The sequence below is a fragment of the Podarcis cretensis genome (genome assembly GCF_951804945.1).
Source record: "Podarcis cretensis genome assembly, chromosome: Z".
Taxonomy (NCBI): Eukaryota; Metazoa; Chordata; class Lepidosauria; order Squamata; family Lacertidae; genus Podarcis; species Podarcis cretensis.
Window position 1 is genome coordinate 8,509,151 of NC_137184.1, and position 27,569 is coordinate 8,536,719.

At 45.1% G+C, this 27,569-nt stretch overlaps 2 protein-coding genes across 3 annotated transcripts in view; one reads left to right on the top strand and one right to left on the bottom strand.

The window, feature by feature from the left end:
• SLC31A2 (solute carrier family 31 member 2) overlaps nt 1-27,569 on the top strand; it is a 543,264-nt gene that overhangs the window by 145,270 nt on the left and 370,425 nt on the right. The gene's annotated exons all lie outside the window — the stretch shown is intronic.
• LOC307207815 (uncharacterized protein) overlaps nt 1-27,569 on the bottom strand; it is a 150,760-nt gene that overhangs the window by 15,739 nt on the left and 107,452 nt on the right. For both annotated transcript variants that reach the window (XM_079961896.1, XM_079961897.1), the window contains exons 35-56: nt 27,249-27,302; nt 25,233-25,286; nt 24,004-24,048; nt 23,159-23,203; nt 22,840-22,947; nt 22,081-22,134; nt 21,494-21,547; nt 20,343-20,396; nt 19,180-19,287; nt 18,476-18,529; nt 14,257-14,364; nt 13,677-13,730; nt 12,788-12,841; nt 12,536-12,589; nt 8,734-8,787; nt 8,194-8,301; nt 6,486-6,539; nt 5,958-6,011; nt 4,823-4,876; nt 2,654-2,707; nt 1,275-1,328; nt 955-1,008 (exon numbers count right to left, since the gene is read on the bottom strand). In XM_079961896.1, coding sequence (XP_079818022.1) covers nt 955-1,008; nt 1,275-1,328; nt 2,654-2,707; nt 4,823-4,876; nt 5,958-6,011; nt 6,486-6,539; nt 8,194-8,301; nt 8,734-8,787; nt 12,536-12,589; nt 12,788-12,841; nt 13,677-13,730; nt 14,257-14,364; nt 18,476-18,529; nt 19,180-19,287; nt 20,343-20,396; nt 21,494-21,547; nt 22,081-22,134; nt 22,840-22,947; nt 23,159-23,203; nt 24,004-24,048; nt 25,233-25,286; nt 27,249-27,302 — 1,386 coding nt within the window. The remainder of the gene's footprint in view (nt 1-954; nt 1,009-1,274; nt 1,329-2,653; nt 2,708-4,822; nt 4,877-5,957; nt 6,012-6,485; nt 6,540-8,193; nt 8,302-8,733; nt 8,788-12,535; nt 12,590-12,787; nt 12,842-13,676; nt 13,731-14,256; nt 14,365-18,475; nt 18,530-19,179; nt 19,288-20,342; nt 20,397-21,493; nt 21,548-22,080; nt 22,135-22,839; nt 22,948-23,158; nt 23,204-24,003; nt 24,049-25,232; nt 25,287-27,248; nt 27,303-27,569) is intronic.

Genomic DNA, 27,569 nt, shown 5'->3' on the forward strand with positions numbered 1-27,569 from the left:
TAATGGGGCAGAGCAGACATGCATGCTCCGCTGTTGTGTGAAATGACCCAGAACGCAACCCCCACACAAATCAGGGGTTGCCTGTATCCAGGGGGAAACCTGAAGTTTGCAGAAACTCTTTCTCTCTATATATATGGAAAAAAACCCTCTAAGGGCAGCAACTGGTTTATCAGGGTTAATGGGACATTGCCCCACCAACCACAGTCCTCCCTCAGTCAGGCTCCACCTGCCTGTGTTTCTGCTTACAACTGGAGCAGAGAGTGTCACTGAACGCCAACTTCTTCATTAATCTCATTGTTGTGCTTTATACAACTCAGTTGAGAGGGCTGTCACTGGGCTCTGGACCTACCTGTCCTTGGTGCTGCCATCACCTGTCACTGATCTCACTACCAATCCCAACGGGCTCGGCTCTAAGGGGGCAACCCAATGAGGACTGAGCATGCTCATTGACCATAGAAAACTGTAGCTGTGTGTGTGTGTGTGCGCATGAGTGAATGAATGAAAGAAGCCAAGGAGAAGGAGGAATGGAATGGAGTATCTTGGAAGAAAGCATGGCTGGCTGGCAGAATCCCTGAGCAGGAGTACCCCCACTGCAACATGCTACAAATATTGCAGTTTTTAAATCTTTTGCCAGTGGGTATCTGGTAGGAGGCCAGTGTGGCGTAGTGGTTTGTGTGTCAGACTAGGACCTGGGAGACCAGGGTTCAAATCACCACTTGGCCATAAAGCTCACTGTGTTATCTTGGGCCAGTCACTGCCTCTTAGCCTAACCTGCCTCACAGGGTTGTTGTAGGGAAAGAATGAGAGTGAGAACCTTGAGTTCCTTGGAGAAAAAGCTGGGCTACAAAGACAAATGTGTCCCAGGAAGGCTCTTAGTGCCTCTCTGTTACCTCTAGACTTCTGAACTTATGCATAACTTAAATGTAATGAGCCACCCTTGTGAACAATACTTACATAAGGGCCTTGGGGTCCCCGGGGACCACGGAGACCATGTTCACCTTGAGAGCCCTGGAAGAGAGAAAATAGGGAAAGGGGGGGGGGGAGACTGTCATTAAGGCACCAGAGGATGTGGAAGAAGACCCACAACTGCGCTGCAGCTAGACCTAAGATGGGTCACATCAGTGTCATGGCCACCACAGATATTCATACATATCACCCATCCAACCATTGAAGTAAACACAGGGTGTAAAAGTGAATGACTATCTCAGAAGAATAAAGGCGACAAGAGCCAGCCATAATCAATAATTATTAAGAGTACAAAGTGTTTTGCCTACCTTGGGGCCTTTGGAGCCTCTTGGAGGTCTGGGTCCAGCTTTACCACGTTTGCCCTGATGGTGGTGGGGTAAACAGGGAAACAGAAAAGAGGTGGATTGCCAGAGCTCAGGATCTAGCCCTGACTTTCAGGGTTTCAGTTTTAACAATAAAAACATGAGCAACAAAAACACAAATAAGCATGATTACAAATTCACTACAGACTGAATTTCCTTGGGGAAACCCATGTGCTTTTAACGTATGACCAGAGAGTATCTGGCAGGGGAAGAAACCAAGGATAAAGTATAATTTGTTAACAGATACTAAGGGAAGAGGTGGCTTCTCCCTGCCACATTTGAGGTTATATTATGAGGTGTCCTGTCTTTGCAGGCTGCAGGAGTGGATTAACTTTAAAAATGTGGATATTCTGAACTTGGAAGGTCACGATAATAGATTTGGTTGGCATGCATATCTATGGTATGAAAAGACAAATGTGCATAAAGGTTTCCTAAACCACTTGGTGATAAAATCGATTTACTTGGTGTGGGAGAAATATTAAAATTTATCGGAACAGAAAACACCTTGGTGGCTCTCCCCATTGAATATCTGCAAAAAAACTTAATGCAGAAAGAGAGTGGGCAACTTATAAAGAGTTGCTATTTGAAGCAGAAGATCAATTGAAAAAAAAATGAGAATGTAAGACATCTGGTGACTGATTGGCTGCAATAGAGGCCCTTGGAACATGTGTACTCTGTATCCATGAGGCCTCTTTTAATGGACTCACCCTGTATATCCATGGTAGAGCATTGCTTTGCATGCAGAATGTTCCAGGTTCAAACCCCAGCATCTCCAGGTAAAGGTAAAGGTAAAGGGACCCCTGACCATTAGGTCCAGTCGTGGCCGACTCTGGGGTTGTGGCGCTCATCTCGCTCTATAGGCTGAGGGAGCCCGCATACAGCTTCCGGGTCATGTGGCCAGCATGACTAAGCTGCTTCTGGTGAACCAGAGCAGCACACGGAAACGCCATTTACCTTCCCACCGGCGCGGTACCTATTTATCTACTTGTACTTTGATGTGCTTTTGAACTGCTAGGTTGGCAGGAGCAGGGACAAAGTGACGGGAGCTCACCCCGTCGCGGGGATTCGAACCACCAACCTTCTGATCGGCAAGTCCTAGGCTCTGTGGTTTAATCCACAGTGCCACCCGCGTCCCAGCATCTCCAGGTAGGGTTGGGTAAAACTCCCTGTCTAATATCCTGGAGAGTGGCTGCCAGTCGGTGTAAACAGTAATGTGGCAGATGGACCAGGAGCCTAACTACATATAAAGGCAGCTTCTGCTGCCAAGTTTATATAGGCCTAGCAACCTCTTATGCAAAAGCAGGAGCAACAGTGTGATTTCTTACCTTTCTGCCTGGATTGCCAGGGAACCCGGGATGTCCATCATATCCATGCTGCCCCTAAGGGAAGAGATGGAGAGAAAAGAGAGATGGAGGCAAAAAGTGAAGGCAGACTACTCCAGACACAACTTTAAAACCAGGTTTAATTCAACATGTGCACACCCTTTCACCGTGCCAAGCTTTGGGAAGGAAAAACCTGTTCTGCAGCTCATAAAAAAGAGTGGTTGATCCATCATTTGATTCCATTCTCCCCTCGCCTTTGACACCCAGCGTAGGTATTTTCAGGACCCACCCCATTTTTTGTGACTGATTTTTTTTTTAATTGAAAGTTTTAAAAACTGTCTTTAATGTTGCATTTTAAAATTGCTGCAACTTGCCCTTAGCACCTTAAGGTGAACTGAAGGTAATACATATTAATAGTAATGATAACAACAACAAAACCAGCTTCTCATAAATTACTTCAAACCAATTTCACAGGAAAAGCATCAACAGTAAAAAGTTAAAGGCAATCCCATAGTGTGCCTGGTTTCAATTGTTTGTTGTTGTTGTTTAGTTGTTTAGTCGTGTCCGACTCTTCGTGACCCCATGGACCAGAGCACGCCAGAGCAATTATTTTACATTTTTCTTATCTTTTGCATTGTTGCACTTTCTGTAATTTTAATGTGTTTGTATTCATTTGTACAATGCTTTGGTGGGGCTTTGGGCAAAAAAAAAAAGCATTACACACATAAAGCAATGAATGTAGATCTACAATTTGGGCAAAAAAAAGTATTACACACATAAAGCAATGAATGTAGGTCTACAATTTGGGCAAAAAAAAAGCATTACACACATAAAGGAATGAATGTATGTCTACAATTAAAACCAAATTGGCAAAAACAATTTCAGATCAATACAGATAAAAGTGTGGTGAGGGGAATAAAATCTGACAGGAGAAAAGTTAGTGGTAGATGGCACTGATTCAATGCTTAGGATATTTTATTCTCTTGATAATTATGCTGTTTTAAATGTGCATTTTATATTTGATATATTTGATATCTTTTATTAATGTTTTCTTTTGAAAAGTTTAAGATTCTTTTGGTTAACTCTACTGTATTAAAGATGAATTCTGTAGTCAACCTTTTGAATTTTGTAGTTTTATTTTGAAATATCTGACATAATATTTTAGTTTTCGGTAATTACGTTGCGCTGAATGTACTCTTTGATTTTTAGTAATATGTTATTCTGGATTGCTTTATTTGATGTTTTAATGTGTTGTAAACTGCTTTTAGATCCCCCCCTTAAATATATAAAGCAGTGTAGAAATGAAATAAACAACAACACACAACAACAACAATTTAGTGGTGCTGGGGGGGATGTCCACCCCCGAAACCAGTTTTATGACACATTACACTTTTTAAACCTGAGAAGATGTTGGCAGAGAATGTGGGCTTAAGCCCCCACCAAAGACAGGCCCAATACAACTGCAGGAGCTTGTCTACACTTGTCTATAACTGCGGGCTTGTCTACACTTGCCCTGGTGCTTTCCCCCTGGTGACACCCACTGTTTACCGCTGAATCAGAGCAAACACCAATCGGGTTTTCTCCAGATTAACATTTGCTCTGATTCAGCACTAAAGAGTGGATTTTCCAGGGGAAAGCAGTGGGGCAAAGGCAAAACTTCTCAGACACATGCCTAGACAAGTAAAAGGCAAAAGATTTATATGATCTGAGGTGAAACCAGTTAAAAACCCCTTAGACCTGTGCTTTTGGGCACGGGAGAAGTGGAAGTGTAGATAAGCCCTGAGACAAGCAAAAATAATTAGGAAGCAGCTCAGCGATGGGTTCACCATCAAAGCCATGATGAAAAACACTGCAATAGAAAACAAAGCACCTACAATTGATTCATCTGGCATCAGTCAGAAAAAAGGGTGTTCTCTGTCGTTATGGAACAGTCTCCCCTTTGAGATTCAGTGGATACCTTCAGTGATGTGTTCCCATTAGTCATAGACATTCCTGCCCACTCAAGAAGCTCACCTTTTGTTATTTATTCTTGACCTACTCGATGATCCATGTATATTGTATGTAGTTTTATGAAGTTGTATTGTTTTACATTGTAGTGGTATACAAATCAGTCAGTCTGTCAAGTCAGTTAGTCAACCAAATAAAATAAAAATTGGTAGAAAAAAAAAATACCTTTTCTCCTTTACGGCCTTTCTGACCAGCCGGACCTGGTAGACCTAGAGGCCCCTGAAATACACATACAGTGGTACCTCGGGTTACACACGCTTCAGGTTACAGACTCTGCTAACTCAGAAATAGTGCTTCAGGTTAAGAACTTTGCTTCAGGATGAGAACAGAAATCAGGCTCCGGCAGCGCAGCAGCAGCAGGAGGCCCCATGAGCTAAAGTGGTGCTTCAGGTTAAGAACAGTTTCAGGTTAAGAACAGACCTCCAGAACGAATTAAGTACTTAACCCGGAGTACCACTGTACAAAGAAAGAGAATCTTGGGATAGCAAAAACCCTTTATCACTTTTTCCTTTATTTATCTCTCCCCTGCCTCAGTTGGTACTGAGAACTATGGGAAGGAAGAGTGGATCTTTCTTCTTACCATGAGTTTTTGTTCACCTATAGCATTTGGTTTTCTTGCCACCAAGTTGGCAAGCACTATCAAGCTTTTTTTTTTGGGGGGGGGTCCCACTTCAACTTGGGAGGTGGGGTTTGCAGAGATTCCACCTCACCTTGTATAAGGTAAAAAACCACCCAAGGCTGGTGCTCACTGGGAAGTGATAGGCAGGCCAACAGCAAACCAGAGCAAATGACAGGTGGAGCCAGAGCCAATATAAGGCATAGTCAGCTAATTCCAGTTCCATTCCCTTCTTCTTCCCTTCTTCTTCCCAAGGGCAGCACTGAGGCTGAGAAGGAGGAGGAAGCTGACAGCCGAGCCTGCCCCTTGGCTGGTTGTTAAGTAAAAAGGTAGAGAAGGTGGGTAGGGGCTGGAGGAGGCCAGACTGAGCTTGGAGGGGCAGTGCCCAGCTAACCCTAGTGGACCAGACTTCACTGCCCCAAACAGCCAAAGGCACCCTGGTTTGACTGGGGGTTCATGCAAAGTGCATGCACACCTGTAATAAGCATGATATATCAAGGCAGGGCGGGGGATACAGAGCCACAGGAAAGCATCCCAACTGATTCTGCACAAAGCATATAGTTTCAGCAAATATATTGGGATTCTTTTGCAGCATGTAACCCATTTTCTTAGGGTGAATCAGAATTCTGGAGGGGAGAGGTCCATGGAAGAAGTTGACTTAGATTCTAATACATGGTACTCCACCTGTTGGCCTGATGCCCCTTCCTGTCCCAGATCTCCTTTCTTGCCTGGGGGCCCCTGAAAGAAAGAAGGGAAGAAAGAAAGAGAAAGAAAAAGAGTAATACAAGAGGTGAAAGTTTATTCAATGAATCAGTGAATCAACTAAAAACATTTAGCTTGTCTAAAACAAAGATCCACAGGTTCCCATCTTCAGATGTTGCTTCTAGAGGGTCACAGGTTAGGAAGATAGAAAGTTGCCTTATACTGAGTCAAATCCATTGGTCCATGTAGCTTAGGATTGTCTACATGGCAGCAGCTCTCCAGGGTTTCAGATTGTCTTTTCCAGCCCCACCTGGAGTTGCTGGGGGCAATGAAGGTCTCTAAAGCCTTCCCTTTATCCTGAATGCCTATTAGTGGATCAGAATGTATCTCTAATTAATCCAGTCTTCTATTTGAATACACACATGTATTCAGAGATACCTGTCCTATATGAAATCCCTCCCCACTGATCCCCTAAATGAATAGAAAAAACAGCAAGGAGAACTGACTCACATCAAGACCAACTAGCCCTGCTGCTCCAGTTTTACCAGGGGGACCACAATCGCCCTAAAAATCCAAGGGAGAGAAAACAAACATGTTCAACTGTAAAATCACAAGCAGAGTATGCAACTATTATATCTTGCCAGTAGCATAGCTAGCCAGGGGCAGGGGGGTGGGAGGTAGGGAGTCTGCACTGGGAGGGGAGGCATAGGGCGCCATGGGGGTCTGTAGTGCACACTATGGCTGCTGTGCATTGAAGGGAGGGAATCCGGGTGGCATGGCGGTTTTTGGGCGTTTCGGGCACTGCAGGGGGGTGGAGCCACTTCCTGTCTCTGAAATCGGCAGCTATGGAATTTTGGTGGCTGCCCTAAAAACAGCTCAGATGCCAGCAGAGGTTACTATGCGGCTGTATCATGCCTTCTGCCTGTTAAAAGATGTACAGCCGCATCTATATCAGCTCTACCTCATTCCACTGCACGAGTAGACCAGGCAAGACAGATCCATAGGTACTAACTATGATAGCTACTGTATTTTCGCTCTATAAGAAGCACCAGTTTTTGGAGGAGGAAAACAAGAACAAAACTATTCTGAATCTCAGAAGCCAGAACAGCAAGAGGGATCGCTGCGCAGTGAAAGCAGCAATCCCTCTTGCTCTTCTGGCTTCTGGGATAGCTGTGCAGCCTGCATTCGCTCCATAAGACGCACACACATTTCCCCTTACTTTTTAGGAGGGAAAAAGTGAGTCTTACAGAGCAAAAAATACGGTATGTTCTGCCTCCCCTGTCAGAGGCAGTATGCCTCTTGTGTCCTGCTGCTGGGAAATGCAAGTAGGGAAAGGTGCTGTTGTGCTTAAGTCCTGCAGGCTTCATCTGGACATCTGGTTGGCCATTGTGAGAACAAGATGCTGGACTAGATGAGCCTTTAGCCTGATCCAGCTGCGCCCTTTTTATGTGCTTATGTTCTTATGCTCTTCAGATCTATGATATGATAAAGTAGATACAGTTTTCTTTCATGGAAAAGGTTCAGCCCTTAAAAAACAATTGAATGCACCTGAGCACCTAGCTCCACCAGTACATCAAGCTCCCCATATCTTCTGACACACATGCAGGTCTGAACCTTGATGTTTCTCTTTTTATGCATGAGCTACTGCCAACATATAGCCCCAAGAATTGCTCAAAGGGGTTTGTGAGCTCAAAGTGAGATCATTGCTACATATTACATATTGCAACTTCCCAAAGCAGAGAAAATTAAGGGCAGTGCTGAAGGATTTAATGCACTCTCTTGTTTTTTAGATGAGAGAGTATAAGAGACCTAGGTTGTAACATCAGTTTTATTTATACAAGCAGAGCAAAGTGGAATCAAAGAGGCTCTTCCTGCAGCAGGTAAATCTGCCATTGGGATTCCCGGAGGGTGGCTGTCTTCCCCTATGCATCCTCCATTTTAGTTATATCATCCAAAGGCAGTGCAGTCTTCTACCCGTCTATTTCGGAGTCCAAAATCAAATGGCAAACTTCTTCCCAAAGCGCTTTTCTGGCAACATCCAACCTGCAGTGTCATCTCCCAAAGGCTGGAGAGAGATTCTCTGATATCAAGGAACATTACAATCCTTTTGCTTAAGAAACTAAGCATTTACCAGTTTCCCACTCAAAGTGAATGGTCCATACACTGTAATCAAGATGGCAAGACTCAACAACATCATCAGCTAAGAACTAGGTGTTACCTTTGGGCCAGGCTCTCCTTTCCCACCTATATCTCCTTTCGATCCTTCCCGACCATCAAAACCCTGGAGACCTTGAACACCCTTGGTACCCACAGGGCCTGCTGCACTCTAGAGATTGAAAATGAGAGAGATGGCACAATTTTTTACATTTCTTTTTGAAACTGCCAATATGCTGTACATAGAAAGAGCTGCAAGAAGAGATGGTCCCCCATCCCAGCAGCATAGTGGGAAATGTAGTTTTTCTAGCATTATTTACTCTTATTTCCACTCCAACGAAAACAAAAACAAGAATATCAAGCAACTGCTTTATTCATCCTCACGTGCTGCCAGTTGCTTTGGTGGAACATCTAGAGTTTGTGTGAATGTGCATACACATGCACACACGCACTGGAGCTGAAGTCCAACAACATCTAATGCATGGGGGAGGAGCACAGGTTCCCCAACCCTGCTAGATAAACTCTTAATTTGAGCAGCTTCACTGCTGAAGCAGCAGCTCCTGAGCTCTGCCTTCCTGAACCATAATAATAGACAAGTACTTACAGAAGGACCTGGCTTGCCCTGATCTCCCTTCCTCCCATCATCTCCTGGGAACCCCTGAAATAAAGGAATAACAACAACACTTTTATTCACAGTCATATTTTATTTACGCAATGCTTGCACGTTCAAAATGTTTCAGCGACTTTTATTTTGTTAAAATGCTTATGAAGAACTATATAAGGAAGGTCAGGATTCTTATCCACATTTTGCTAACATTTTGTGTGTGTATGTGGCTGAGTATAACCAACATAAAGTAAAGGTAAAGGGACCCCTGACCATTAGGTCCAGTTGGCCTACTCTGGGGTTGCGACGCTCATCTCGCTTTATTGGCCGAGGGAGCTGGTGTATAGCTTCCGGTCATGTGGCCACCATGACTAAGCTGCTTCTGGCGAACCAGAGCAGCACACGGAAACACCGTTTACCTTCCCGCTGGAGCGGTACCTATTTATCTACTTGCACTTGATCTGCTTTCGAACTGCTAGGTTGGCAGGAGCAGGGACCGAGCAACGGGAGCTCACTCTGTCACAGGGATTTGAACCGCTGACCTTCTGATCGGCAAGTCCTAGGCCCTGTGGTTTAACCCACAGTGCCACCCGCATCCCTATAACCAACATGCCTAAGTCTAATTAAGGCAAGACAGGGTTAATACTATAGAGTAAGCTGTCCTATCAGGTTTAGCTACATCCACTTCCCTTCCATTGGGAGGAAATGGGTAATCAAGCTTATTGTTCTCCCCCAGTCTACCTAAGAAGCTCAATGTGCGGGGAGGACTGAGCTGATTGTGCCAAACTCAAACCACATGGCTCTCATGAGCCATTTGTTACTACAGTGGTACCTCAGGTTACATACGCTTCTGGTTACATATGCTTCAGGTTACAGACTCCGCTAACCCATAAATAGTGCTTCAGGTTAAGAACTTTGCTTAAGGATGAGAACAGAAATCGTGCTCCAGTGGCGCAGCAGCAGCAGGAGGCCCCATTAGCTAAAGTGGTGCTTCAGGTTAAGAACAGTTTCAGGTTAAGCACGGACCTCCAGAACGAATTAAGTACTTAACCCGCAGTACCACTGTATACCATTAGGAACTTGCACCACTTTGACGCAGGTGGCGCTGTGGGTTAAAGCCTCAGCGCCTAGGACTTGCCGATCGAAAGGTCGGCGGTTCGAATCCCTGCGGCTGTGGGTTAAAGCCTCAGCGCCTAGGACTTGCCGATCGAAAGGTCGGCGGTTCGAATCCCTGCGGCGGGGTGCGCTCCCGCTGCTCGGTCCCAGCGCCTGCCAACCTAGCAGTTCGAAAGCACCTCCAGGTGCAAGTAGATAAATAGGGACCGCTTACCAGCGGGAAGGTAAACGGCGTTTCCGTGTGCGGCTCTGGCTCGCCAGAGCAGTGATGTCACGCTGGCCACGTGACCCGGAAGTGTCTCCGGACAGCGCTGGCCCCTGGCCTCTTAAGTGAGATGGGCGCACAACCCCAGAGTCTGTCAAGACTGGCCCGTACGGGCAGGGGTACCTTTACCTTTACCTAAGTTTTACAGCCTGTGCAACCTTTCTGACTGATGTATGGAGAGGCACAAGAAGCTGAACTTTGGAGAATTGTAAGTAAACTATTGTAACTTAATAAATGTACGGTCTTTTCCTATGGTGGGGGAAGAGGAGATTATTTTAGAACTCACTTGGAAATATATATTTTAAAGGTCTAACAGCATATACTTCCACACTTTACTTTGCTGAATCTTTTGAGTTTTTAAATCTCTGCTGGTGTTCTTTCACCAAAAAGTACTGGCCTCAAACCTGGATCTTGGCATCCAGGGAGTTCTCCTTTTATACCTACTTTGCTTCCTTGCCACCATCAAATAAATGGTGGGCTGGTGAAAGGGCATGGGGAAGGGATTTAGCTCAATGGTACAGTATTCGTTTTGTTTGCACAGGGTCCCTGATTCAATCTCTGGCATCTCCAGGAGGGGCTGGGAGAGACACTTCTTTGCAGCACCAGAGTGCCGCTGCTAGTCAGAGCAGGATATACTGAGCTATACAGGACCAATGGTTTGACTTGGTTCAGGCAGCCTCCATATGCTCATGTTTCATTCAGCTCTTTATTCAGAGCCAAGAGGGCTTGGAACATATATTGTTCTTTGATGAAAGACAAAGAGCTGAGTAACAGAACCCACGCTTTCTATGCAAAAGATCTCCAGTTCAGTCTTCAGCATCTCCTGGTAGGCTCTTGACTGAAATCCTAAAGAGCCACTGCCCGTCAGTGCAGACAATACTGAACTAGCTGGAACAGTGGTCTAGTTTGCATGAGGTAATTTCCCACATTTCTATGAAAAACAACTGCCTCTAGCTGGGACGCTGGTGGCGCTGTGGGTTAAACCACAGAGCCTAGGACTTGCCGATCAGAAGGTCGGCGGTTCGAATCCCCGCAACGGGGTGAGCTCCCGTTGCTCGGTCCCTGCTCCTGCCAACCTAGCAGTTCGAAAGCATGTCAAAGTGGAAGTAAACAAATAGGTACCACTTCGGCGGGAAGGTAAACGGCATTTCCGTGCGCTGCTCTGGTTCGCCAGAAGCGGCTTAGTCATGCTGGCCACATGACCCGGAAGCTGTACGCCGGCTCCCTTGGCCTATAGAGCGAGATGAGCACTGCAACCCCAGTGTCGGTCACGACTGGACCTAATGGTCAGGGGTCCCTTTACCTTTTCTAGCTGGAGTCTCTGCCTGGAGGGTTGTGGTAACACTGGCTGCTAGTGATGGATAAATCTGCTAATGTGGTTCTCTTAATTTCTTCTCTCTGCCCCCCCCCCCAGGTCAGCTCTCTACATTTCTCCATTAATTTGTGGTTTTCAAACAAAGAAACAAAAATCCTCTCGAACCTCTGGCAGCATTTTAACGTTCTCCTATTTCTAGTGCAAATTTCTTCCCCATGCTTTCATTGTGTTTTTATGTTGCAAACCACCCTGAGATCTATGGATGAACAGGCCGGTATACAAATTTAATAAATAATAATAATAGACAGCACCTGGTGCTCCAGATCTTTATGAGGGCAATGTGATCCAGCTATACATCTGATTTACACAACTTTTCGCAAGCAATATTGTTTTACAGCATGCACTGTTGTATGCTATTTCCCCAGCACATGCATTTTTATTTTTTCTTTAAATTTTCTTTATACTTTTCAGATATATACATTTCACTGATTTTACAAGCATTTTGACATTTTAAAACTTGACTTCCTTTCCCCTCTTTCTGCAGTTCCTTAAATTTATTTTTAATATCTTCTGCATATCCAAATTAACTAAACTTACTCAGTTATTTCTCTTCTTTAAATATATACTCTTATGTAGTTGCAGGTTATTACTATAATCCTGACAGTGTTTTTATGTGTTTACAATTTATCTGTAAATATTCAATAAACCATTTCCATTCTTTTATAGAAAGTATGTTATCTTGATTTCTTATTCTTCCAGTATCTGCATTTTTCATGCAGGCTTTCCTGTAATATGTCTAGTTTTGCACACATTTATTTTAGTAGCAAAAAAACTCGAGAAGTGTGAATTTTGAAGGATGGCTGTGTTTTGATTTGCATAGCATTCCAGTAAATGCAAATATGATAGCATCCTATTAAAATGTGGATGTTATTATTATGAAATTTCTATACCGCCCTTCGCCCAAAGACCACAGGGCGGTTTACAGTATCAAAACACCTACTGATGGTATTCCAGACCTATCATTATGAGGGGAGTGTGAGCCACCTATACATATTATTTATATCTCAAGAAGAATGAGATTTGGGTACCAAGTGCCTTGCCCTTACCACCAGTCCTGTAGCACCACTAGGTCCAATCGCACCATGAGGTCCTGGCTTTCCCTGAGAGAAAGAAGAAAAGGAGGGGTGGGAAGAATTGTGAAATAGGAAACACCATTTTGCTACCTGGGAAACAGGTGAGCTGCCTCAGTTAAACTGACGATACTGACTCACTGCACACACATATACTTCTCCCATAATCGTATTTTTGTCCCCTATCCCTTACTCTACCAGCAAAGTCATGGGCAAAAATGGAGATACCTTCATTCCTTCAGGACCATCCAATCCTGGAAGCCCCTGGACTCCAATTTCACCCTGCAATGCCAAAAAAAAGAGCAGAGGTCACTGACAAGACACATCTCTCTGGCTTATGGCTGGATTTGATGTGTGTCATGTTCCCAGCTTAAGGGCCCCAGTGCTGGCCTGAGGAAGGCTCTGATTCATTTGAATGTTGGACTCCTGGAGGTGCAGCAGCAGTAGAACACAACAAGAAGTTTCACCAGCATGCAGCAGCAAGTTGACATCAAACCACTGTTTATTTTGGAGGGCCACAAGTACCGCCACTTCTAATTCTTGCCATGCTGGCTGGGGGTGATGGGAGTTGTAGTTCAACAACATCTAGAGGGCCATAGGCCCTCCTATTCTTCTTTAGGATCCAGGGGTACCGCTGAGCAGCTCAGCTCAGCATTCCAAGGTGTCATGCCTCCTGTATCCTGCAATGATCTGGACACAGAGTTAGAGGCAGCAGGGGCATCAGATGGGGAGCCAGGGCTGGGTTTAGAGCTGCCTGTGGAAGATAGAGAGACCATTGTGACAAAGGTGGTTGGGCTCCCACCAGGTGGGAGACTATGGAAAGGAAAAGTGCCCATCTTCAGGCCAGAGGGTTGACCCTTTAAGGCTCTCAAGGGGGTGAAGCCTGGAAGAAATAGTCTGGAGACAGAAACATAAAAGGCCTCCGTCTGCCCCCAATTGTTGTCTGTACAAGTTGGATGTGCCTCACTACCAGGCTCTGTTGCTTTCCCTATGGGTTTCGGCACTGGACCAGAACACAGCTCAAGGACCTTGGCCAATGCCTAAACCTTGCCAAGGTGGCATCACTTGCAGGTCCAGCATGACCTCTGTGAGGCCACAGCTATGAAATGTGACCTACCTGTGCTCCTCTTGCTCCTCCAGGTCCTGCAGTTCCAGCTATGCCTGCTTGGCCCTTTATGGAAAAATAGAGGAGAGAAAATGAGGCACAGGATGAATTAAACTGATTCTCCCGATGGAAACTCTGGAGACAGAACCTGCCCTAGCTCCTTCCCCACTAGGGGAAAAAAAATCACAAGAGCAGGCATGCTTTTTAGGCACATAAGACAATGCTTTGGAGTGACAGCACTCATCAAAGGGCAGGGAAATCCACCTGCTTTATCAGTTTGATATTTTTGTCTCTTCTCCGTTTTATTGTTACAAAGGATGTTGTTATATTACTGGAACGTTTTATTCCTGTTTCTCTTGGTAAAGAAATATTGTATGGTGCCCTGGAATTCAACAGGATGGAGGGTGGCCTAGAAATCTGAAAACAAATAAATTCTGTAGGTCCAGGTTCACCAACTATATAAATCCCAGGAGAACAGTGGTGGGATGACTTGTGGGTCTCAACTCCCTCTCCTCTTGTCCATGAATGGGGCTAATGGGGGTTGTAGTCCCCATCCCTGCACCATTAGTTGGAATGCTGTTAGTGTACTTGCCAAGAAACCTTCTTGTCCCTTTTCTCCTCTGTGACCCTTTCCACCAACTGGCCCCATAGTGCCACGTGGCCCCGGCAGCCCTGAAGATCCTCTGCTGCCAGCGCTGCCCTGTTCCAGAAGAAAAAGGAGAAGGAGAAAGATTATTATTATTACTCCATTGGTTCTTAGTCTTTAACCCACTGGTGTGCTATGTCTTGCGGGGGGGGGGGGGGTCACCTGCTAGTCACCTTCTATTTTTTTTTTAAATGATATTTATTGAAGTTTCCAAATTACCGTAAAACATAAAAACACAAACAACAATACAAACATACACAAATACAATACTATAAACATGTATAATTTCAAATCATATTTCTTAAACCTAATTTCTTCGACCTCCTCACACCTCCCCCTTCTGTATTCTAATTCCATTTATCTAATCAGCAATTCCATTCCCTTATTTCCCATTATTTTTTGTATTATAATTTCATTATTATCCACTCAACAAGTTCTTATCTTATTTCTTAACCTTAACTTAGTAATTTTATTAAATCAGGCTATTATTTTCCTTTTCTTCTTTCTTTCATTCCTCCCTTTATTTTTAGAACCTTATATCTATTTAATTGAGAAAAAAACCCCCCAATTTTAACTTAATCTTGAACCTTTTTCCTAAAGTCGACCCAAATTTCCCTTCCACGATTATTCCACATTCCATAAAAATTGCAAAAAAAAAAAGAATAAGCATATAAACAAGATCTAAACAGATTATATTTTAACACCCTTTGGATACCCAAATCCCACCCTCCCTTTCCTGGTTTTGATCCCCAAACCAACGTCCATCAGTGCGTCCATTTCTCAGCCTGGATCCCAAACCCCTGAGGCTTTTAACCCTCTCTCAGTTTCTCTCTGCCGGTCTTTTTGACAGTCCTTTATTTTCAACACCAACTCTCGAAGAAGCTCTGTCCCATTAATGTCCATTTTTCTTCCAAGCAGGCCTCTGTATTTAAAAGTGGAGCTCAAATTTTGTTTCTTAAATCTTTTAAATCTATATGTCCCAAAAGCTCCAATTTCCATCTTAATCAAGTTTATGCTATCAGGCCTCTGGTCCAGCTTTGTCTTCTGCAACATTGTAGCTTCACCTTCAATTTCCAGCAAGTCCTCATGTGTCTCTCGGAGTTTATCAAACTTCATTTCCCCAGCTGCAGCAGCTTCTGTTACAACTTCAAGGGCTTTTGGTTCAGAAACAAAGACTTGTGTCGAATCTCTTCCTGTTCCCATAAGATTGTTTACTGTATCATTCAATGCTGTTGCCCTTGTTGTCAACATATCACTCTGATCCTGGAGGTTTCCCAGGAGATAAAAAGTCCTATTCAGCTCAGCGAGTATTTTTCCACTTACAGCCATTTCTTGCAATATCTCAAGAATCCCTCTAGGGGGATTCTGTTTACTTAGTGTCTTTCCAATTTCAATCCAATAGACCAAATGTAACTTTTTTCCTTTGCTCCCGACTTTTTGTGTCCAATTTAAAGAAAATCTAGCCAGCAGAGTCACCAAAAACAATGTTTCCTTTTATTTCCCAGCTTTGACAGCTAGTTTGACAGTTGTCAAAGTCCGTATCTTTTCAGCAGGCTCTCTCACAGATCGCTCCCGGGTCCCGGGGGGTTACACTTTAATTTAAACCGAATCTTATCCTCCGGCAAAATCAATTGTACTGTCCAATCGTGAAGATAATAATTTTCTTCCGAAAAAGACAAAGATGTTTCTCCCAACTTTAGTTAGCTGGTCCTTGCTTTAGTTTATCTACAAAGCGGGGGGGGGGGGGACTTCCTTTTACACCCCCCCCGATCGTACCGAATTTAAAAAAAAAAATCCCTTTTAAGTCCAATTTCCATATTACTCACGGGTTGTTGCTTTTAGTCCGAATATTTAAAGGAAAAAGTCAGCGCTCTCCATCCATGGCATGCGGCTTCGCTCAGCAGGGGAAGCAGAGGACTCTCAGTACCGCGCCGCTCCCCGCCCCCGTTCCGCAGCCTTTAAAAAGGCTACTTTGCGGGTCGGGGGGCGCTAATGGTGCCCGCCAAGTCACCACGTCCACAGGCATCCGTGCCTGTGGTTTTTAAGGGTCCCCGCGTTGCCGGCGCGGCAGAACCCGATCCCTACTGAGCCGATTCCCTCTGGAGATCGGAGGGAATCCGCCATTAGATGTTGGCGCTAACCCGGAAGTCCCTGCTAGTCACCTTCTAAGGTCACCTGCAGATTCAGGGGCTGTGTTCCACTCTGGGCAACTTTCTGGTGGGCATATACCAGTGGTGGGCAGGGCCAGAGGCAAAAATAGGTGGAGTAATAAATATAAATTTGACATCTGTACAGTAGGCTAATTTCTACACACACAAACAAACACACACCTCTATCCTTCCTCCAGGCAAGCGAGTGGCATTACCAGAGCTTGAGAATAAATTCAAGCCAGGCAAAACAGTTAAGGAGGGTGCCAAGGGCATGTGATTGGAGAGAGTCATGAGCATAGCTGTCAACTTTCAGATTTGAAAATAAGGGATCAGCAGCCTCGAAAATAAGGGATCAGCAGCCTCACCTGTCCCGGGGACAGTCTACCAGATATCTAACAATCCAGGATAGCAGCGGGAAGCAGCAGGAAATGGCGCTGGAATAAGGGAATTCCCCCCCCCCCAAAAAAAGGGAAGGCTGATAGCTATGGTCATGAGGGATGCAGAGAGAGAGAATCCTGTGGATTAGGTCTGAGGTTCCTCACCCATGGAACTCTCCTCTGCTGGTTGTCTGACGCCACTGCAACATTTTATTTTATTTTAACTGTTAGCCACTGTGAGAACAGGAAGCTGGACCAGATGGGCCATTGGCCTGGTTCACTTAGGGATCTTCTTATGTTTTTCATCCCTGATAATTGGTCGTGCTGACTGGAGCTAATGGGAGTTGCAGTCCAACCTCTGGATGGCCACAGGTTCTCTATCTTTGCCTTACATTAGAATAATAGAATCCTAGGATTGCTGAGTTGGAAGGGACCCCCAAGGGGTATCTAGTCCAACGCTCTGCAATACAGTATATGGTGTTGCTGTCATATTTATTACCTGCCCTTTACCAGTAGATTCCAGGGTGTGTTACAACAAATTTTAGATCAGTATTAAACGTAGCCAAAACAAATTGCAACCACAGGAATACTCTAGGAATGAACATAGTGCAAAGTGTCAGACCAGGACCTGAGAGCCCAGGGTCTGAATCCCTACTCATTCGTGAAACTTGCTGGGTGACCTTGGACCAGTCCATCCTTACCCTACCTCACAGAGCTGTTGTGGGGGTTAAATGAAGAAGGGGAGAACTATGTAGGCCAGATTGAGCTCTTTGGGAATAAAAGTTGGGATATAAATGCAATAAATATTTAATAATAATAAATAAATTGTTTTCCAAGTTTGGATTTTTTAAAAAACAAACAAACCAGTGTTCATGACGCTCCCTGGGTGACCTTGTGCAATTCACACTCTCTCAGTCTAACCTACCTCACAAGGATAACACAGAATGGGAAAAACAAAATAAAAAAATTCCTTCCAGTAGCACCTTAAAGACTAACTAAGTTAGTTCTTGGTATGAGCTTTCGTGTGCATGCACACTTCTCATACCAAGAACTAACTTAGTTGGTCTTTAAGATGCTACTGGAAGGAATTTTTTTATTTTGTTTTGACTATGGCAGACCAACACGGCTACCTATCTGTAACAGAATGGGAAGAGAACTATGTATACCACCTTGAATTCCTTGAAGGAAAGATGGAATATAAATGCAATAAACATGCAAATGTGGTCAAAATGGAACACTCTATGCTTTAAATGACTGCTTTCAATATATATATATTTATAAATCTGCCTCCCACTTCTCAATTTTGTCTCAGCTCTTCATCAAACCCAGTTCTGCTCAAGCTGGTTCATGATATTGTTTTAAGTACTGTATTTTTCCATGTACAAGACTAGGTTTTTCCCCCTAAAAAATAATGTCAAAAATTAGAGGGCATCTTATACACGGAGCCATCTCCCCCATTTTTTTAAATCTGAGTCCCCCAAAATAGGGGGCGTCTTATACATGGGGGCATCTTATAGATGAAAAAATATGGTATATTCTAAGGAAAGAGAAAATATACCCTCAAGCCACTCAAACATTCTGAGAGATTATTGGTGAGAGGGAGATAGACAGGGGAAAATCAGGACAGATCTACTACACCTTTTCTCCCTTTGGTCCTGGATCTCCCAGAATTCCAGGGTCTCCATCGTCACCCTGTAGAAGAGAAGCACATCTGTTTAGGAAAGGGGCTTTGCACCATAACATCAAACCCTGTGCTCAGAATTCCCCACAGCAACCCCATGCATGAATCCAGCTTCCTGGATACTGAGTCCAACGACACTGGCCAATGGCGTCTGTTTTTTGTGTCACACCATGCCCACTGATGTGAATTAAATTTAGTGTGGCACAGTGGCGTAGCATGGGTTGTCAGCACCCGGGGCAAGGCAAGTAATTTGCGCCCCCTCTCTCCGCACCACACCGCATGCCTGGCACCCCCCCTCCACAGTGGGCGGCGACCCGGCGGCTCGGATCGGATTCGCACAGCCAGCACTGCAGTGTGTGAGAGAGAGTGAGCCAGGTAGGGGCAGAGGGCTGCGAGTGCGAGCACGCCCCCCAGATGTTGCACCCGGTGCGGCCGCCCCCCCTGCACCCCCACGCTACGCCACTGGTGTGGCATGTCCAAAAGCCAAAGTTCCATAGGGCGACAGGCCCTGCAATGTGAAAGAAGTACTGAAGAACAGAGCAGAAAGTCTAGCATTACAATCAGAAAAAATCCTTTTAACATCCCCCCACATCTGAATGCACCCTTCCTGTTGATAACCTGGCCTGAAAAACCCACTTCAAAGGAATTGTGTGCAGATTACCTCTTTCCCCAGCTCTCCATATCCACCAGGCTGCCCTTCTGGGCCCTTCTCTCCAGTCTCTCCAATGTCACCTTGAACACCTGCGGCCCCTGGGGCTCCTTTGTTACCCTGGAAAGCAATAATAAAAGAAAGTATGACATTAGAACGAGCTGCACTTGAGTCTGGATTTACTCACAGTATACTGATGGTGGACGCAGCTGCAAACCACAAAGGGTTCTTCCTTCAGACTCTCAGTGTATCAGGACAGATTAAATAAAGTACTTTTTCATGCAGCACATGATTAAACTATGGAGCTTATTCTCACACTGGCCAACCTGATGCCCATGAAAAAACTGCTAGCAGGAACCAAGCGCAGCAGCACCCTCCCCTTCTGTGGCTTTTAGCAACTGGTATTCAGAAGCATTACTGCCTCTGACTGCGGAGGGAGAGCAGAGCCACTGTGGCTACTACCATAGATAGTATGGCATTTGTCCAGTCCTCTTTTAGAGCCATCCAGGTTGGTGGCCAACACTGCCTCCTGTGGGAGTGAGTTCCATTGTTTAACTATGAGCTGTATGAAAAGGAAGAAGAAGAAGAGTTTGGATTTGATATCCCGCTTTATCACTACCTTAATGAGTCTCAAAGTGGCTAACAATCTCCTTTCCCTTCCTCCCCCACAACAAACATTCTGTGAGGTGAGTGGGGCTGAGAGACTTCAAAGAAGTGTGACTGGCACGAGGTGACCCAGCAGCTGCATGTGGAGGAGCGGGGAATCAAACCCGGTTCACCAGATTACGAGTCCACCGCTCTGAACCACTACATCATGCTGGCTCACCACTGAATATTCCAATATTCAGCTTCACTGGATGTCCACAAGTTCTAGTGTTCTAGTGTTATGAGAGAGGGAAGAATGTGCTTCTCTGTCCACTTTCTCCATGCCATGCATAATTCTATAAACTTCTATCATGTCATTAGTTCTCTAAACTAAAAAGTCCCAAATACTGCAACCTTTTCTCAACTGTAGCCACAAGAACCTTTGAGCAGATGAATGAATTTGGCAAATGGGAGTCCCACGGGTGGAGGAATGCTAATCAAGCTTCTTCCTATAGAACAAGAGCAACATCCTCTGAATTTTAAGATTCTAAAAACCCAGGTGGTTCAAGAGAAAACTTGTTAGCACTCACCTGTTCCCCTTTTAACCCAGGTTGACCTTCCACTCCAGGTATGCCTGGGACACCCTAGAGGGAAAAGAAACACACAATAATAATCTTGCACTCTGTACATGCACATAGAAAAAGGAGAGCACAAATATCACAGGCTGGTGGATTTCACAAGGTTTCGGTATGGATTAAGGATAGAGGATAAATTTATTCCCCAGATATTCCTGGATTTGCATGTTGCAAACAAGACACAGTTCTCATTTGAAATCCACACTCCTGCATTTTGCAACACAGAATTTTCCTCTAGAAGATATGTACAAAAATGTGTGTGTCGAATATATAAAAGTGAGACACTTTTGGCTAGTATAAGCATTTTGACAAGCAAGTTCTGTCTATCAGAGTGCAATCACGTATATGAAATTGCATTCTGAAAGAGGGAAATTGCTTGTCAGAATGCTTATATTAGCCAAAACTATGTACAAAAAAATACTCACATTAGGAAAAAGCTGCATGAAAATGGATACAAATTTTCGTGCAGACTCTTTTGCAATGGGAGAACTGAAGTTAATGTGTTTGCATGTTTGTGTATAGAATAACGAGGCCCCATCTGCACCACTGTAGTTTAAGGGTGCTGAGAGTTGCTAGGACACCACCATCACCAGAATTCCCTTCACAGAGTTCCAATTCCCAGAGTTCTCTTTAAAGGTAAAGGTAAAGGTGCCCCTGCCCGTACGGGCCAGTCTTGCCAGACTCTAGGGTTGTGCGCTCATCTCACTCTAGAGGCCGGGAGCCAGCGCTGTCCGCAGACACTTCCGGGTCACGTGGCCAGCGTGACGAAGCTGCTCTGGCGAACCGGCACCAGAGCAGCACACGGAAACGCCGTTTACCTCCCCGCTATAAAGTGGTACCTATTTATCTACTTGCACTTAAGGGTGCTTTCGAACTGCTAGGTGGGCAGGAGCTGGGACCGAACGACGGGAGCTCACCCCGCCGCGGGGATTCGAACCGCCGACCATGCGATCGGCAAGTCCTAGGTGCTGAGGTTTTACCCACAGCGCCACCTTTAGGTATTTTTTAATACATCTCCATCCAGTTTCTAGCATTGTAAGCAGGACAGCACCTGACAGAAACCAAAAAAGAGAGGGAAGAGGATGCATTCTACTATATTTCCATACCTGCTCTCCATCCAGCCCACTGACACCAGCTGAACCAGGGCCTCCGGAGGCACCCTAAAGAAAAAAGGGTATTCAGCAATATAGGCTGCAAAAGATGGGTTTACACAGAGCAGTGCTGCTCAGACTGGGGAAGCCCACAGCTTAGTGGTAGAGTATCTACTGTAGTTGGCACGCAGAAAACTCCAGGTTCAATCCCAGGCATTTCCAGGCAAGCAATTCAAATTCAACACTGACACCTACTGGTATAAATATTTCAGAAGGTATATATAGAAAGTAGGGTGTATTTAGCAGGTGCCAAAAGGGCAACAGAGAAGGTGCCTGTCTGATATGCAATGGAAGGGAGTTCTAAGTTCTAACATGACACCAGAAGTCCAACATTGTGTGGAAAGGACCTCCTGAAAGGATAGCATTTGCAGAGTATGCTCTCCTGCAGAACACAGGGATCAGTTGTGTACACAGGGGATGAGATGGTCTTTCAGTATTCCAGCTCTTATGAGAACAAAAGAATGCCTTTAGCTCTTTGACATGTAGCAACCTTGGAAGACCAGTGTGTGGGTGAGATCCTCTTACTTCCACCCTTAACTTACCTTTTCTCCTTTCTCTCCAATGGGTCCCCCTAGACCTGCTGGCCCATCTCTTCCCTGTAAAGACAGTACACAGTTTACAATTAAGGACAAGGACAAGTTGTACATTAGGATTGTTTTGTATGATGATAATCTGCTGCTCCACCCACCTACCAGGATAAACTCAGGAAAATGTCTAAAATTAAATCATGGAAATAGCAGATGAATTTCTTGTTGTTATTTTAATTGTGCTTCCTTCTCATGCTCCCCGCCCCCCTTTACAGGTTATTGATGGTAATAGTTAAATCAGGAAAATCTGAGGCAATCACTTAAATCAATGCACATACGCACTAGTGTAGAAGGTTATTTTCTAGTAATACACTCACTCATCTCTGTCTTCCATCCAGGCATTATCAAGGGTGCCATTCTAGCCAGGTAAAAACACTCAAGTAGGATGTGAAGCAGGGCTGGTGAGGGGTGCAGTCTGGGGAGAATCTCAAGAGGCTTGGGGAACTGCTTTTGGCCCCCAAGCCAGAGCTTTCCGTCCTTGGCATACGTAACAGTGAAACTATCCTTCATTCAAAGCACAGAGAGACCGGTGATTATTTTCTCTATGGGACAAAGGGATTGGCTTGTTTACACAAGCCATCTGGGCACACCTTGATGCTGATATCCCTTCAGTCCTGCCTGGCTAAGAAGACCCTCTTACCCCCACTGAACCTGGAGCTGCCACCAAGCTCCAAAACATGTAGCATCCAGGCACAGATACGTATGTGTACATACCGGGCACCCTGGTGGACCAGTCATTCCCACTGGACCAATGGACCCCGCCTCTCCTGCTAGTCCTGGCTTTCCTGGCATGCCATTTTGTCCATGTAGACCAGGAAGTCCCTATGGAGTAGGAAAGAACATTTCTAGGTGGGAAAAATCAGGGTGCACAAGCACATTTCATAAAGGAAGAGAAGAACATTTTCATTTGCAAGCTCATAAAGAGATGTGGATGGCAGAAATCCCCTTCTTTCTTGCCAAGACTGTGGGAAGGGTCATGGCAGGATCAGGGATAAGTGAGCCCCTGCCCATGCTCAGGTAACCATATGCTTACCAAGATTCCAGGAAATCCCCTGGGGCCCACATCTCCCATTCTGCCCTGAAAGAAATGAGAAGGTTATTCCTGCAGAGGGCGGACACCATCTTTTCATACTCTAGCCTCTAGTTTCATGCTCATCTTTGACTAGGGTAGGGTACTGCAGGATGAGCACTTTTAGCAGGATAATGTTGTGGTGTTTATTTTTTAGTAAGGTGGAATAGGTTGTATGTTTTTATAATATTGCATTTGCATTTGTATGGTTTTTTTTAATAATTGCAGGTTGCTTTGAGGCATTTTCTGCAGTAAGTGATGAATGACTGTTAACAATAATAATGTGGCTAATCAGTAGAAATTGGCATGTTGATATGGACAGTGGCAGTGAGAGTAAAGTGGGAACTTTTCTGCAGGTGCCACAGCTCTGACTCTGCCCACCCCACCCACACTGCTGAAAGATCCAATCACTTACCTGCCGTGTTAGGTCTGTTTTGGTCACAAAGAATAAGAAGAAAAGGATTTCATTCTCCTTTATTAAAACTACAACTGTGGGGGCTGGCTCTCCATATGTTTTGGGACTCCAATTGCCATCAGCCAATGGCCAGGGACTATGGGAGTCATAGTTCAGTTGCACCTGGAAGGCCATAGTTTAGCCGCCCTTAGTGTAGAGACATGCTCTCACCCACAGCTATGATTTCACACAAAGGCACACATTATGCAGGCCCAGGTGATCAGGATTAGTGTAAGGGTGAGCAGGTCAACTTATGTATGATGGAATGGAATAAAATAAAAATAAAATAAAATAAAATAGATGTTACTTTAAAAAAAAAAAAGGAGATGAAAACTTTGTGAGGAGGGGAACATACCTGTGGGCCAGGAAGGCCTTTCATGCCAGATGGCCCTGGTGGACCCTATGTAGGGAGAAAAGCCAAACAAGGTAAAAAAAAAAACCCTCTGTTGCCAAGTGACCACTCAGGACTCTCGGACCCTCCAAGTGTCCCTATTTTCCAGGGATGTCCCTGGTTTAGAGCAGGGGTTGGCAAGGTTTATCTTGCCTGGGCTGGATCGGTCCCACAGAGATCCCTTTGTGGGCCAGATTGCACGCAAGTGCGTGCGCCTGCAATTTTCGGCATCTGCACAAATGTGATTTCTGGCAATGCGAAAGCGAGTCCTCTGCCACGCTGTGCCGGTTTAGCGCAGTGCGCAAGTGGGTAACTTGGTTCGGGGGCGGTTTGTAGGCCGGTCAAATGACCTCCGCGGGCCACTTCTGGTCCATGGGCCTTAGGTTGCTGACCCCTGATTTAGAGAAACTATCCCGGTTTCTGATTTGATCCCGGAACGTCCCTCTTTTCCTTAGGATGTCCCTATTTTCATTGGAGAAATGTTGGAGTTATCCGACCACCGAGCCATCTGAAGGCAATCCTTTATAGAGGTTTCTTAATGTTTAATGTTTTATTATGTTTTTATATATCTTGGAAGTTGCCCAGAGTGGCTGGGGCAACCCAGTAAGATGTGTGGGGTATAAATAGTAAAATTATCATTCTGGAGTGGGACATCCCTATTTTCATTGGGAAAATGTTGGAGGGAATGGACTCTCTAACCCTGCAAACGAACTCTGTCTCCCAGTTGATCCCAATGTAGCCCAATAGAATTGGGGAAGTTAAGAACATAAGTAGAAACCTTGCTGGATCAGGCCAATGGCCCATTAGCATCCTGTCCTCATACTGTCCAACCAGATGCCTATGGGGAAACCCACAAGCAGAACCCGAGCACAAGAGCCCTCTCCCCTTGTGTGGCTTCCCCAAAACTGTTTTTCAGGAGAATGACCTCTCCCCACATCAAATGGGGAGGCGCCTTTTTGCTTGGTTGCACGCAGCCCCCCAGATCCCAGTGTGGCTCCCGGTAGTTTGGGCTGGCTTCACCCTCCCCAGGCTGGATACCTGGAGATCACCTACCTCAGCTAATGGCCCAATTCCACCTGGGGAGGCATTGCCAGGGGATTGGCCAGGTAAGGGGAGGGACCACCCTGCCCACACAACAGAAGGTGCCCCCAACCATTTAGGAGTAAGGGAGCACAGCAGAAAATGACACTCACTTTGGAACCAGATATTCCTGGAAATCCAGTGGGGCCTCGCATTCCAGGCTCTCCCTGCGAAGATGGCAAAAGGTGGGGGGGAGTAGAGAGAAGAGAGGACCGGAAGGCATGGTTTACTATGAGATCACTTCCTTACATACAGTAGCAGCACCATCAGTGGTAGTATGGGCCCCCCATACGGTTAGTGCATGCACAAATGCACACAGATCTCACTAATACCTGCTGACAATAGGTGTACCATATTCTTCTGTGTATAAGACACCCCCATGTATATTTTGGGGGACTCCAAATTAAGAAAACACCCCTCAGCACCTGTGGCAGAGCTTCATGCTCTGGCACTGGGGGGGAGGGGCGGAGAGCAGGCAGGGGAGGGGCTAGGACATGTCCTGGGGGCGTGGCGCCCAATGTGGGCAGTGGGGCAGCCGCAATGGCACCCCACTGGGGTGGTCCGGCCTGGGGCGGTGCGCTCCCCCCCACTCCTCTTTCTCCGCCAGTGCTCAGCACTACCTGTGTATAAGACAAACCCCAATTTTAAACCTAATTTTTTGGTTTAAAAAACCCTAGTCTTATACATGGAAAAATATGGTAAGTAGGTTTTTTGTGAGCAAATAGCATGTTGGGGAAGAGGGACAGCTCGTTAGGAAATTTCCATGGTGTCACAACCCTGGGATCTAATTCCCCTTCATTAGGTGATGAGATTGTGGATTCTTGCTCAGAAGAATTACATACAATGCTACAAAAAAACACTTCCAGAAGAGGTGACCCAGTACCAATGGCCCCTCAGGCCCAAGGAAATCACACTGCTATTCCCCCTGACTCAGAGGATGCCATCACAGAAGTACCAGTACAACCAGAGCCTCCTCCACTCCATTAGAGTGAAAGAGTGTTGAAGAAGGCTGGGCAAAGGCCCAATTTATTATTGGTAGTTCTTATGACTGAGACAGAACTATTTGACTATTTGCTCCTATATTGGGCTCAGTCTACGCTTAGCTGTTGCTGAAGCAGCACTGGAGCACTCTTCCTCATCATCATTCAGCCTGAGCCCTGCACAAGGCTTGCCTCAAATGAGGTCAGTGTTTGCATATGACACATAGGGAACAATCTCCCTGTGTTCCAGCGCAGATCCCACACTCTCCACAGCTGCTTATTGTTAACAAAGAGAGGTGATATGTCCTAATCACATTTTAAAATAGTATGCACAATGCTATTTAGTGTTGCAGCTCTAGCCCTCTGGAATAAGCTACCAGCTGAGATTAAGATAGGTACTTAGCATCTTAATCACTAAGCAGTAGCCGGCAACGTATTTGTTTAAAACCACACAATCATTTATGGAATATTAATTGAAAATTTTTAGAAATGGTTTTATTGCTTGTAGATACCGTACTTTTCCGCGTATAAGACTAGTTTATTTTCTGTAAAAATCCTGCTAAAAATGGGGGTCGTCTTATACATAGGTAGTGCATAGGGTGGACGTTTCTTTGGTTGTTGCCACGGCTGCCAGTGGCTATTGTGCGTGTTATTGGTCGCTGTGTCAATGGGTGGTTTTGATGCTGTGAGAATTGGGCGAGCGATTGGCAGCTTCTGGCAGTGAGGGGACAGACGAGAAGCGGATTTTGTGACGTGTGCGGCTGAGCGATTTTTGGCATTCCCCCCCTAAAAAAAGCCGAACAATTCTGAGCAATCTTCCACAAAAAAGCTCAACAACTCTGTGCCATCTCTCCCCATTTTCTTAATAGGGGGCATCTTATACATGGGGGCGTCTTATACACAGAAAAGTACTGCACTTTGTATCTTTCTATTTCATATTGTTATTAAGAATCTGTGTCTTTTAAATTTTATCTCATTTTTAGGGTCTGCATCTTTTGTATCATATACCATTTGATTTTATTCTGCTCTGCTTGGACGGCTTCTGGCTATGGAACAATTCATAAATCTGCATAAATAAATAAATAGTAATGTTGCTTGGCCCTGGAAAACATTTAATCTCCTGATGCCAAATGTTCTGACAGCCCCTACCTTTTTGCCCCTGGGACCAGGCTTTCCTCTGTCGCCAAATGATCCTGGATAGCCCTGGAATGTAAGGGTTTAACAACACTTGTCAAGTTAATAAGCCCTCCATTACATGTGAAAAGGATCTGGGGATCTTAGTATACCACAAGCTTAACACACAGTCAACAGTGTGATGCATCAGCAGAAAAAGCTAATGAAACCCTAGACTGCATCAACAGAAGTATAGTGTCCAGACCAGGAGAGGTGATACTACTGCTCTATTCTGTCTTGGTCAGGCCCCACCTGGAGTCCTGTGTCCAATTCTGGGCACCACAATTTAAGAAGGCT